The sequence below is a fragment of the Agrilus planipennis genome, unplaced genomic scaffold, assembly GCF_000699045.2.
Source record: "Agrilus planipennis isolate EAB-ADULT unplaced genomic scaffold, Apla_2.0 scaffold190, whole genome shotgun sequence".
Taxonomy (NCBI): domain Eukaryota; kingdom Metazoa; phylum Arthropoda; class Insecta; order Coleoptera; family Buprestidae; genus Agrilus; species Agrilus planipennis.
Window position 1 is genome coordinate 218,430 of NW_020442444.1, and position 12,945 is coordinate 231,374.

A 12,945-nucleotide genomic window follows, 5' to 3' on the forward strand; every position below is an offset into this window, starting at 1 on the left:
ATATAACTTTCTCAATATTTTTATGTATTTTTCATTAGTTTTACCTTTGAATATTGTTTAAGAATGACTATATAAATATTTACATGCCTAGAAATGTATAAAAATTGGCATATTTATTAACTTTGAACCCCCATAACTTTTTATGGGGGCGAGACCGCCACGAACTTTTTATGGTACTGTGGTGGGGGAGACCTCCTCTTTCGATCCCCTCCGCCACGCCATCATCTAGACTTTTACCTAGTGGGGCTCTACTCTAACTTTATAAAAAAAAACCTTTTTGGGATTTGCACACCTTCAGGATGTTGAAAATGGAAAATGGAAAGTTCTACGAATTAATTTAGGAACTTTTTTTTGAGTAATATTTAAATTTGAAAAGTTTCTTTGGAATTTTTGTTTGTTCCTTGTAACCCTGTTACTCCTTTTTTTCTGTTTGTGTTATATATGCACCTTCTTTTTCAGTCAAGAACTGTTACTATAAAGAAATATTATGTTCATAGTTGAACTAAGTTGAAACAAATGAAATTTTAGTTTTTCCAGTTTCCCCAAGCTGTTATCTACTTTCACCCTGAAGATCAGCCAATCTCCAAAAAATTCTTTTTATGGAATTGGAGTGGGGTCTCACTAATGCATAATTACCGAACAGCTTATTTGAAAATTTAGATGGTGATGAATGATAATGACGACAATTTGTTTAAAATCTGTAATCTTGTCGGTGGAACAATCGCCACGCTTGTCTTATCTTCCTTCTCCTTTTTGACTTCGATCTATTGCTGGAATTCCCACACTTTCGCCTTTATTTGTTTTACAAAGTTTCATCTAGCTCATTCCCGTCTTTCCTCGTTCTTTCAGTTTTTCCTTCTACAATAGTTTTGAAGAATTTAATTCCATTCTTATTTATGTTATATTTTTTTGGAGGTAGTGTATAGTAAATGCGAGAGGAAATTACGCATACATAGGTATGCAATAATATACAATATACATATACATACATCTATTTATCGCAGTTTGAACTGAAAGAGTACATAATACCAACTGAAGCACGTCCAACGATTTAGTATGCTTTTAATTGAGAAAGTGTTGTACGATATAATTTCAGGAACATTTTAGCGTTAGTGTTTAATATCTGTGGTACTGAAAGTGTGAAAAACCAATGAAATAGTGTGTGGAAATTACCGAAGGTAATATTTACTTCCTATAATGTAATAGATGTAAGTTTACTTTTGTTTATATTCGTGTTTCAATTTTAAAACACATTGACTACCAAGCTACTAGGCCACATATGTGCACTCTTGTGAGTGATTCCCAGTGATGCCTATCTATCACTGGGTATTATTAGGTATTATCCGCGATGCATTTATTTTTAGAGTTCGTATCTGTACAGTGTGTATCACCGGTGATATCAAGTACTATATATATAATTATAACATACAAGATTAAAAAAGAGTTATACTTCGTATAGTTTCTATAGCGATGTGACCTTCAGTTTGACCGGCGCAAAGTAGAAAAGAACAGCATTAGGTCAGAAAAGGAAGGAGACAACACTCGGCCAAACTCTTAACCGGTGAGGAGCGTATGATCCGTACAGTACTACACGGAAAATTTAACCATTTTATCCACTACAATTGCATTGCTCAAATGTGCTGTTATTGGTACCATTTACTACTAAAATGTTTATTTATATTTGAAGACATACTAAAGGCTTTAACGCTTGTTTTCGACTCGCACTACTATTCATGATTGAACAAAACTTGTGGCAGGTACTGTATGAAAAAGTATGTTTAATGAACAAGAGAGTATAATGAGCTTTTTTCTCCCTACCTACGATTTTACCAGCACGCATCCAAGACATCGCTAGAGAAAGTAAATGAAGTATAATACATTTGTATGAAAAACTTTTGCCTATTTCATTATGCAACGTACGTGAATGTAATACACATTGTAAGTATTGAAAAGAAAGAAGATGATAAACAGTAATTTTAATGTGTTTATGAATAAATATGTTTAATAGTATAGATCCAAGCAGAATATCTAACTAGTGTTTTATTTTAAAATAATCCAAACAATATTACGTGTTTCGGGGTATGTTGTATATGCGGGTATTTCTGTTATTCCCCTGTTCATACTATACTACAGCGCCATCTACGAAACCTAAAATTAACATTAAATCAACCATTTGGCACACAAAAAATTTATTAATATTTGGCAACGGTATGTGCGCACTGGAGCACTGGATGCAATTGGGTATAAGGGTTATAACATGTGGTAGTACGGTAGCCAACGTGTTAATGCAGGTTGCAAACGCTTTAACGTTTTAATTGTTTTTGGTTAAAAAGTAGTGGGTGATACCAATTTGTGGGATTTTTATTAGGTACCTACATGTATTGAATCAGTCATGGAACTAGACTTTGACTTTGAATCCCCAAATGATGTTGAACCAGACTTTGGATACGATATGACAAATGATGATGGACCAGATTTTGAATGCGATATGATAAATGATGATGGACCAGATTTTGAATGCGATATGATAAATGATGATGGACCAGATTTTGAATGCGATATGATAAATGATGATGGACCAGATTTTGAATGCGATATGATAAATGATGATGGACCAGATTTTGAATGCGATATGACAAATGATGATGGACCAGATCCAGATTTGGGATTGGATATGGTAAAAGATGGTGGAAACAAAAAAAGTATTGGAGTAGGCAGTTCAAAATATGCAACGCCAATAACGAAGCATTCTTCAGTAAAATCTGCTAAATCATCCACTCACGAAGAAGAGTTAAAAAATATCGGAGTACGTAGTTCAAAAAATGCAATGCCAAAAAAGAAGCATCCTTCAATAAAATCTGCTAAACCATCAAGTCACAAAGAAGAGTTACAACAATGTGTAGCTAAAAATAAATATGCAACATTCAACGATATATTTAATAAAAACGGATCAGCATCTTTAGTGGCTGGTATCCACATCAATCCAAAAAATAAGCAAACCTTTTCTGTAGAAAAATTTCTGAATACATTCCTGAGTAGCGAAGAGAATGAAGATAGAACAATAGAAGAACTTATGCAAGTGGTACAATATGTCGGTTTTAACCCTTCTAAAACAAACGAAGAATTTTCGAAAATAAAAGTTGGTAACGAATTAGGCAACAAAGCATTTTTGATTTACTTATTTTTAACTAGAGGTAGTAATATAGATCTCATTAGAAATACTTCTGATAGAAGAACATCAGAAAAATTGACTAAATTACAAAAGATCTACAACTTAAAATCGAAAATATCAGACGGCGGTCCAACAGTATTGACTTTATCAAGAATAGCCATGACTAATCCCACAGTAGTTGCCTCCATGTTACATAAGTTCGATGATAATAACAATAAAGTGAAAAGACCCGTGACAAAAAAAATGCTTAAGAAAATTTGTGGTGCTGATTTTCCGTCAGTATTAATGAGTAATATTGTCGCAAGTCTTATTCCAAAGGACCCTAGAGTGATAAGTAAAGGCGAATCGCAGAAAATTCTCAACGCTATCGCTTTGTATACAGGCTTGGAAGCCCAAAAAACCAAACGTTCATTTTCCGAAAAAAATATACAAGAATGCGTACATTTAAACGCTAAATATGTAACTCTGGCGTACAAGTCACATTTTGTTAGCGAGAAGGAGCGACAAAGTGCGTTTAAAAAACCGTATTTCAAAAATGTTTACAATAAAGGAAAATTATCTCTAGAAGTGGTTAAAATAGATATGTATATGCAAAAATTAATCGATCAAATTAAAAAAAGTGATCCGTTTTTTAATATTTAGACCGATTGTGCGATTTTGTTAAAATATATGTATACTTATTTACAGTAACGTGAAATAAAAAAAATTGTAATCGAATTATTACTTTATTACGATTTGAAATTTACACGATTAAACATTTTTAGAGTTCATGAATCTTAAAAATTGGAAAAGTGAAGAAAAATCAATTTTTGTTATTTATTAATATTTTCTCGGGACAGTACATACTTAAAACATCAAGTAGCTTTTGAAAATTTCATTAATTGCTCACTCAGAAGTATTGATAAAAAGCGACTTTAAATAATGAATGAGGGGCTGATTATTTTTTTATGTATTAACATCTACTGTAATGAGAAAGGAAATAATAAAAAAATATTAGCTTTTACAGTGTAATCTCTATATAACGACACTTAAGGGATTGAACATTTTTCGGCGTTATAAAAAGTGGTCGTAAAATGGAGAGAAATAAAAGATATTGTTTTACTACTCTATAATAATATGCATTTACCAATAGAGTACACATTTTGCACACGAACATTATTATTCATACATTGCGTATAGCCTGTTATCTTCGTCTGATGTTTTCTGCTGCCCCAATATTTTAATTGTATTTTGTTACGCATCTTACTCATATCTTGGGATACTGCTGGATCAATTTGATTATAAAAAAAGTATTTTTTTAATAGTTTCGCTGCATCAAGTGCTTGTTTGATGCTTGGTGGAGGGACAGGATCGTCTTCTTCAACAACGTACACAGCTGCAGTTTTTATCTATTTCGGCAACTTAGAAAGTACTGCTCAATGATTTATAATGCCGCATTGTTGTCGTTAAATAGAGTGAGCGTGACGCTATATAGAGTGTAATATTGTATAGAAAACAATGTAAACCAACCAAAGTCAAGCAACTTCGACGTTTTAAGGAGTTTGTCGTTAAATCGAGTGACGTTATAAAGAGTTTACATTGTACTTTTTTTAAATTCTTAAAATTTGTTATTTGGGACCATTCAAGTATTACGCTTTGCTTATTCTGGTTGGCAACCCTACTTGTCTATGCTAAGAAAACGGAACTGTTGATTATGAATCAATGAAGTCGCCATAACACATTGAAAAATGCATGTACCACTGTTAACGTAAGTATGAGAGGGGGGGGGGTAAAAGCTTTGCTTACTTTTGCTAAGGAGGGGGATGAGAAATGTTAATAATTGCAAAAAACCTGCTTACACCTGAACGGCCCCTTCTCATGCGAGATTGATAAAAAAAATGGTAGATTTTTCGCACTATCCATATACAGTGTGCTGTGTGCTTAATAATTATCGATCCCGCAAAATATTGACGAATCTCCTATATTTACAGAACATTCAAAGCAGTAATAAGTTAGAGCTTCTTTTTAGATGTTAAAAATGGAAATATTTTCCACAAAAAAATTATGAATCAGTCATTTTTTCTTGGCATTTTGTTTGGCTCAAAATACGCCTTTTGGAAAATGAAAAATTTTGCGAATTCTTGAAAAATGATACCTTGTGAATATAATTGGGGGATATACATAGTTATTTAAATCTCAACTACGAAATTTTTGTATTGACATAAGACATAACAGTTCATTATGGAAAAATAAAAGAAAATTGACAAATTGACCATTTGTTTATTAGAAGCAAATTATATAGTATGACTCATAAACAAAGGAAAATTGTGCATTATGGGAGACTGATATGTCATCCAATTGCGAGTAAGTAATCTGAATTTTTATTTTTTCTTTTTTAGTCGGTCTAAAGCGAGCTAATTTTGTTAAATATGTTTATGTGGAACATAAATAGTTACCATAATATTGTATAAGGGTGCCAAATTTAAAGTTTGTACATACGCAGTTTAAAGGTTATTCAGTATTTACGGGACATCCTGTGCACATTTATACCAAATATGTCATATTATATATGTATATACAGGGTGTTCAATTTGGAACCCTCACCGCCAATATTTCGCCAGGGTAGTTTAAAACGAAAATTTACTTTTACAAAAGGGTGTCATCTGAATCAGATGTCCAACCTGATTCTTTAAGTAAGAAAATCCCAATTTTCTGTTACAGAATATGATTCTATGAAAAAACTACATTTAAATGTATTGTCAAAAAGTATTTTTTTGATGTGCAGACCTTATCAAAGTCCTGCACAAAGGCTTTTTTCCTAATCTTTCAACTTAATTTGAAGATATTTAAGAGTTATCGGGTCATTTTAATGGACAATACTTGTCATTTCGATAGAAAACTTGGTGAGTAACTGAAGATAATCATTTCTCTTAAATATTGAGTATTTAAATTGAGATATTAAAAAAAGCATTTTTGTGTGATTCGGATTAGATATTTTTTTACCTATCTTTGGATTGAAATAGAAAGTAGGGGCTTCTATATTAAAAAAAGGTGGGTAGGTGTCACGAGACATCACCAGGGTCCCGGACCTGGTATCGGATTACATAATTAAATAACTCCTTTAGAATCTAATAAGATTTGTAGAAGTAATTTTTCTATTTAAAATTTTCCTGGCGAAATATTAGTATGGCAGATTAAAATGAGACACCCGGTATGTCATTAAAACAGCTCATAGATTCGTTAATGTTTAGATTTATGTCTTACTGTAACCTATGTTTTGTAAGGATTTTATATATGTTGCACTCAAAAAATGTACTGTAAATAAAAATTTTTTAGTNTTAAGCTTTTGATCTAAATGTTTATAAATATAGGACAGTCATTATTTGTAAGTTCCATATGTGACATGTAGGCAACCCAACATACAGTATTATGTGTAGTAGTTGTCAATGTTAATAAGAATAATATTTTATTGATTTGTGAATTAATCTTAACATAAAGATGTATGTCGTCTTCGACTTTTTTTACAGGTCTTTTTATGCTTTACATTTGCATCTTTTCTATATAAAGCATTCATATATCTTTTATTACTGTTACGGCGTTGTTCATAATAAAAGCATTCTTTCGACTTTCTTTTAACTTTCGTCACAAAATTCGTCTCCACGAAAAGTCCTATGATTTTAATGGAAAAAAAAATTAAAATTATATGAACAGTTTCTGATATTGTACAATGGGCTGGTGGAATAAATTGTAAATATCGCTATAATACTTAGGTAAATTTTCGTTTTTTATTTTCTCCGTGTATACCAGGTAAATAAGACTTTTTTGTAGTGGTACTCACTCATCCATCTAAAAAGCGTTTTTCAGGTAATATAGACCTATAAGAACAGCCTTTATACTTTTTCTGCCGTAATAAATAGTTAAAAGCACAGTATAAACTATATTAGGTTTATACTGTGGTTAAAGTAAAAAACTAGCAAATTTTCGTGTATTATTGTATTTTAATGATAAATAAATAAAATCTAAGTATCAATTCACAGTAATCATGTTGTAGAGAATTGAAGAACCTACAAAATAACCTTTTACAATTGCCAAAATGTTAATTTGTTACCCAGCAAATGGTAAAAAACTAGAATTCTTTAACATTTATAATAAGCAATAACTATTGCAAGTTTTAATTAGCGACATTGATATTGTGTGGAAAGATACGTATAATAGTACTTAATAAGTGGTCAAAATTTCATATCGATTCGTTCAGTAGTTTTAGCATAATTCAAATTGTTTATCCCAGAGAAGCTATTTTTGCAATAAAGTAGTATGAACAATTTTGAATAGAAAATGGTTTAATGTATTTTAAAGCTTTGTTCAAAAAGTTTTGAGAGTTCAATTAGTTTAAGACAGTTTTCAGAGAATAGCGGGTGATATTTTCAAATAAACGTGGTTGAAAAGAAAAATTTCATATATTTACCAAATTTTCGTTTTCGCTTGTGCGACAAAAGAAGAAAATTTCAACACATTAATGTTGATTTTTTTTGTTCGATGAACAATTTGCCTTACCTGTTTTGAAAAAAAGTAAATAATTACACGGATTAGGAATGAAGTTACCTAAAACGAAAAATAAATAAGTATGGAAATCAAATTTACGCATTTAAAAAAATTATTTTAAACTTATTATAAGTAAAACGGAAAAAGTAAGATAAAAAGCATCGAAAAAACTTATGTGATTTACTTTCAAATTAATTATTCATATAATGGCACGTGTTAGCGTTATCGTTTAAACTTCATCATCATAAGGTCGTCAGTCCTAAGACTGGTTGAACGTACCTCCACTCTTTCCTATCCTGAGCTAAACTTCGCATTTCCTTAAAACTAGAACAGCCCACATCCTTAACTATTTGCGAACAGTAATCTAATCTGGTATACTCCTCTTAACTCCTGTTTCTGCCTCTAATATTTCCCTGGCTAGACTTTTATACCTGAGAAGATGTCCTACCAACCTATCTCGCCTATTTTTTATTATCTTACATTCTCTTATTCCTAGTACCTCTTCATTTCTAACATTTTCTATCCACGATATCCTCATCATTCGCCGGTAAGACCACATTTAGAACGCTTCTAACCATTTTTTCCGCTGCGCCCACCGTCCATGTTTCGCACCCGTACAGCGCTGCGCTCCAAACATACACCTTTAACAATCTTTTTCGAATTTCTAAATTAACCGTTCGCGAGCATAGAAGTGACTTCTTTTTATTAAAGGCGCCACGACCCTACGCTATCCTCTGCTTTATATCCCTACTACTCCTTCCATCCTCACTTATCAGTATTTTAGTTTTACTTTTATTTATTTTCATACAGTACTGATCTGTCAGTACCGCTTCCATTTTATTTAAAGCTATCTCTAGGTTCTCCTTGCTAGATGCTAATACTGCTATAAAAAGGACATAATGAGTTTGCAAAATATATTTTTAAACTTTTTTTAATGACAAAAGAAATTTAAAAGTGATGAAAACAAGGGAAATTTACGCTATCTATATAATAAATATTATTTGTTACATGTAATTTTCACCCCGTATTCATTCTACGTCATCAAATTATTTTCTGAACACGAGAATATGTATCGTGTTATGGGTCAAATAGCGCAGCCGTCGGTTTAACATTTGTCGGTAAATGTCACCCTGGAGCCTTTACTTCGTGTAAGTAAAGTGATCAAAAAGGTCGGAGAAAAATTTATGGCGAAGGCAATACAGAATTGGCAGTTTCTTATTTATGCATTTACTGTATGAACTTATTAGACGTTTTGCAATATTTATTAGTTGTTTTATCAACTTGAAGTAACACGTGTGGGGCATTTTTTATAACTGCCTGAGAATTAAGATTTCAAATTTCGGTAGAATAATTCTATACATATCTATATATAAAAATCTAGTGTCACAATGTTTGTTCGGGGTAAACTTCGAAACTACTTAACCAATTTTTATGAAATTTGTCTAATTGTGTGTAATTTGGTCCAACTTAAGCTTTTGATCTAAATGTTTATAAATATAGGACAGTCATTATTTGTAAGTTCCATATGTGACATGTAGGCAACCCAACATACAGTATTATGTGTAGGTAACCCAACATACAGTGTGAGCAACCCAATATACATAGTGTCAAAGAAGACCACATTTTCTAGACGTCACATTCTGGATTTTTCAACAAGTCCGGCTCTATAAATTTTACCTATTATAGGCGGAATTTGGACCCCATTTTGGAATAAGGGGAGAGGGGGGAAAATCGAAGATAATGTCGACCTAAGCGCTTGGTTTTGACGGATATAATTTATATAAAAAATGGAATATGCCTGGCCAAAATTTCTGTCATTATTTTTCCCAGAATATGGAGTATTTTAAGCAAATTATACTGCCAAAATCAAATGGATAGGCCTACCTTCTTTTCGATTTTTTCTCTCCGCCTTATTTCGAAATAAACCTGTGTTCCGCCCATATGTATATTACAGAAGAAAAATGCTCTAATTTGTTTGAAAAGCTGATCTGCCAGGCGGTAAAAGGTTGGGATAATATGTGTTTTTTGCGTGTCAGCTCCCTAACTATACATATTTATCCCATGGTCAACTATATGTCGCCTGCTTACGTGTAGGGAAACCATCAAATCTATTTGTGTTAGCAAACTAAAAATATTGTACATCAATCAGCATTTAGATTATTGAAATTTTGGCGTAATGTTCTATTCTCATTTATGTGGGTTTTTAGATCAGTTAAAATGCTTTTATCTTTATTAGTGAATCTTAATTAGACTGCACTAAAACATTTAGTAACTGCAATATTCATTAGACATATTAGAATTAACGAATTATAGCAACGCGTAGCCGGGACAACTAGTTTAAAATTTAAAATAAATTGACATTTCGAGTGGACCTAGAGGTAATCCAACCTATAATTGTTTAAATAACGTTTATCAAAGTGCTTCTTCTTTCATATTTTAATAAAAAAACTGTAAAATTCACAAACGATTTTGCTAAAAAATTAGTATATCTGTAATTTGAAAATTCCCCATCTGTACTATAAAAATGAACGGAAGTATAATTTGCATACTGAGAGTAATTGAGCTTAGAGTCAATTTTTTTAACATTCTCAAACGAATAAATACAAAAAGTAGTTTGAACATTTAAAAAAGTTGTTCGTATTTTGAAATTACGTTGTTGCTGGGTTGTACACTGAACAAAATTAGTTTTTCTACACTTTATCACTGTTTTTAGTTTCATTGATGTACCTTAAAATTTGCACGCTGGAAAAAAATTTGGATCTTATTTTCTGTCACGATGACTCGATTCTTACTCTAATTTTANGGCGGAGGTGCCGGGTTTCACATTCATTAAAATTCTAATAAAAGAAAAATTTTTGTGATTCTGTTGATTTTTTTTAAAAATACTCAAAATTGAATAAAAGAATGTTTCGTGCAAAGTTGATTTCTTCTATGCTATATGTTTAATTAAAGTTTCAGTAAATTTCTACAGACGGCGCTATGCTGCCAGTTTAATAATTTATTTGACCAGAAATAATACGTAAATATGTAATTCCATAGAGTTGTTAGAAAACACCTGTACCTTGTACAACTATGGAAGTCCTTATTTCAACAGTTGTCTAATTTTTATGCTTCTCATATCTCATATCTTTCGAAATACATAGTTTATATTCTTCAAATCTTAAGCCAAAAATCTATAAAAATCCTGAGGCATAGCTACTCTTACAGGGTTGACGTCTGCCAAGTTTTAAATTTATTGAACGATTTTGACCGGAATAAATAATTGATTAAATAATGCCAAACATTCAATGTTAATCAGAAAAGTTACATTACAAGTCAGTATGGATTAAGATAAAGACTTGAAGACCTGAAATTTAAGAAAAATTTGTCTTTTAATTGTTTCGAAACTTATGAGCCCCTGGGTGGAGCATAAAAATTCGAAAATTGTCGAAATAACGACCTTCCTACTGTACACTTATCTGACATGCAAGATACTGTAATGTTCGTGGGTTTTAACAAATTTCCTCTGCTTTATATCCCTACTACTCCTTCCATCCTCACTTATCAGTATTTTAGTTTTACTTTTATTTATTTTCATACAGTACTGATCTGTCAGTACCGCTTCCATTTTATTTAAAGCTATCTCTAGGTTCTCCTTGCTAGATGCTAATACTGCTATAAAAAGGACATAATGAGTTTGCAAAATATATTTTTAAACTTTTTTTAATGACAAAAGAAATTTAAAAGTGATGAAAACAAGGGAAATTTACGCTATCTATATAATAAATATTATTTGTTACATGTAATTTTCACCCCGTATTCATTCTACGTCATCAAATTATTTTCTGAACACGAGAATATGTATCGTGTTATGGGTCAAATAGCGCAGCCGTCGGTTTAACATTTGTCGGTAAATGTCACCCTGGAGCCTTTACTTCGTGTAAGTAAAGTGATCAAAAAGGTCGGAGAAAAATTTATGGCGAAGGCAATACAGAATTGGCAGTTTCTTATTTATGCATTTACTGTATGAACTTATTAGACGTTTTGCAATATTTATTAGTTGTTTTATCAACTTGAAGTAACACGTGTGGGGCATTTTTTATAACTGCCTGAGAATTAAGATTTCAAATTTCGGTAGAATAATTCTATACATATCTATATATAAAAATCTAGTGTCACAATGTTTGTTCGGGGTAAACTTCGAAACTACTTAACCAATTTTTATGAAATTTGTCTAATTGTGTGTAATTTGGTCCAACTTAAGCTTTTGATCTAAATGTTTATAAATATAGGACAGTCATTATTTGTAAGTTCCATATGTGACATGTAGGCAACCCAACATACAGTATTATGTGTAGGTAACCCAACATACAGTGTGAGCAACCCAATATACATAGTGTCAAAGAAGACCACATTTTCTANATAGATATGTATATGCAAAAATTAATCGATCAAATTAAAAAAAGTGATCCGTTTTTTAATATTTAGACCGATTGTGCGATTTTGTTAAAATATATGTATACTTATTTACAGTAACGTGAAATAAAAAAAATTGTAATCGAATTATTACTTTATTACGATTTGAAATTTACACGATTAAACATTTTTAGAGTTCATGAATCTTAAAAATTGGAAAAGTGAAGAAAAATCAATTTTTGTTATTTATTAATATTTTCTCGGGACAGTACATACTTAAAACATCAAGTAGCTTTTGAAAATTTCATTAATTGCTCACTCAGAAGTATTGATAAAAAGCGACTTTAAATAATGAATGAGGGGCTGATTATTTTTTTATGTATTAACATCTACTGTAATGAGAAAGGAAATAATAAAAAAATATTAGCTTTTACAGTGTAATCTCTATATAACGACACTTAAGGGATTGAACATTTTTCGGCGTTATAAAAAGTGGTCGTAAAATGGAGAGAAATAAAAGATATTGTTTTACTACTCTATAATAATATGCATTTACCAATAGAGTACACATTTTGCACACGAACATTATTATTCATACATTGCGTATAGCCTGTTATCTTCGTCTGATGTTTTCTGCTGCCCCAATATTTTAATTGTATTTTGTTACGCATCTTACTCATATCTTGGGATACTGCTGGATCAATTTGATTATAAAAAAAGTATTTTTTTAATAGTTTCGCTGCATCAAGTGCTTGTTTGATGCTTGGTGGAGGGACAGGATCGTCTTCTTCAACAACGTACACAGCTGCAGTTCTTATCTATTTCGGCAACTTAGAAAGTACTGCTTAATGATTTAT

The 12,945-nt window shown here is 31.4% G+C and overlaps 1 protein-coding gene across 3 annotated transcripts; it reads left to right on the forward strand.

The window, feature by feature from the left end:
- Window positions 1–995: 995 nt before the first annotated feature.
- LOC112906385 lies at window positions 996–3,819 on the forward strand. Of its 3 annotated transcripts, XM_025980381.1 has the most exons (3): window positions 996–1,178; window positions 2,369–2,579; window positions 2,616–3,819. In XM_025980381.1, the coding sequence occupies exons 2-3, from the start codon at window positions 2,393–2,395 to the stop codon at window positions 3,812–3,814; spliced, it is 1,386 nt and encodes a 461-aa protein (XP_025836166.1). In that variant the 5' UTR covers window positions 996–1,178; window positions 2,369–2,392; the 3' UTR covers window positions 3,815–3,819. The 3 variants fall into 3 exon arrangements, with proteins under 3 accessions (XP_025836166.1, XP_025836165.1, XP_025836164.1); XM_025980380.1 differs by having other exon boundaries at window positions 996–1,208; window positions 2,369–3,819; XM_025980379.1 differs by having other exon boundaries at window positions 997–1,178; window positions 2,369–3,819.
- Window positions 3,820–12,945: the final 9,126 nt, after the last annotated feature.

Coding starts and splice junctions, on each gene's coding strand:
- LOC112906385 (XM_025980380.1), top strand. CDS start 2,393: ATGGAACTAGACTTTGACTTTGAATCCCCAAATGATGTTGAACCAGAC.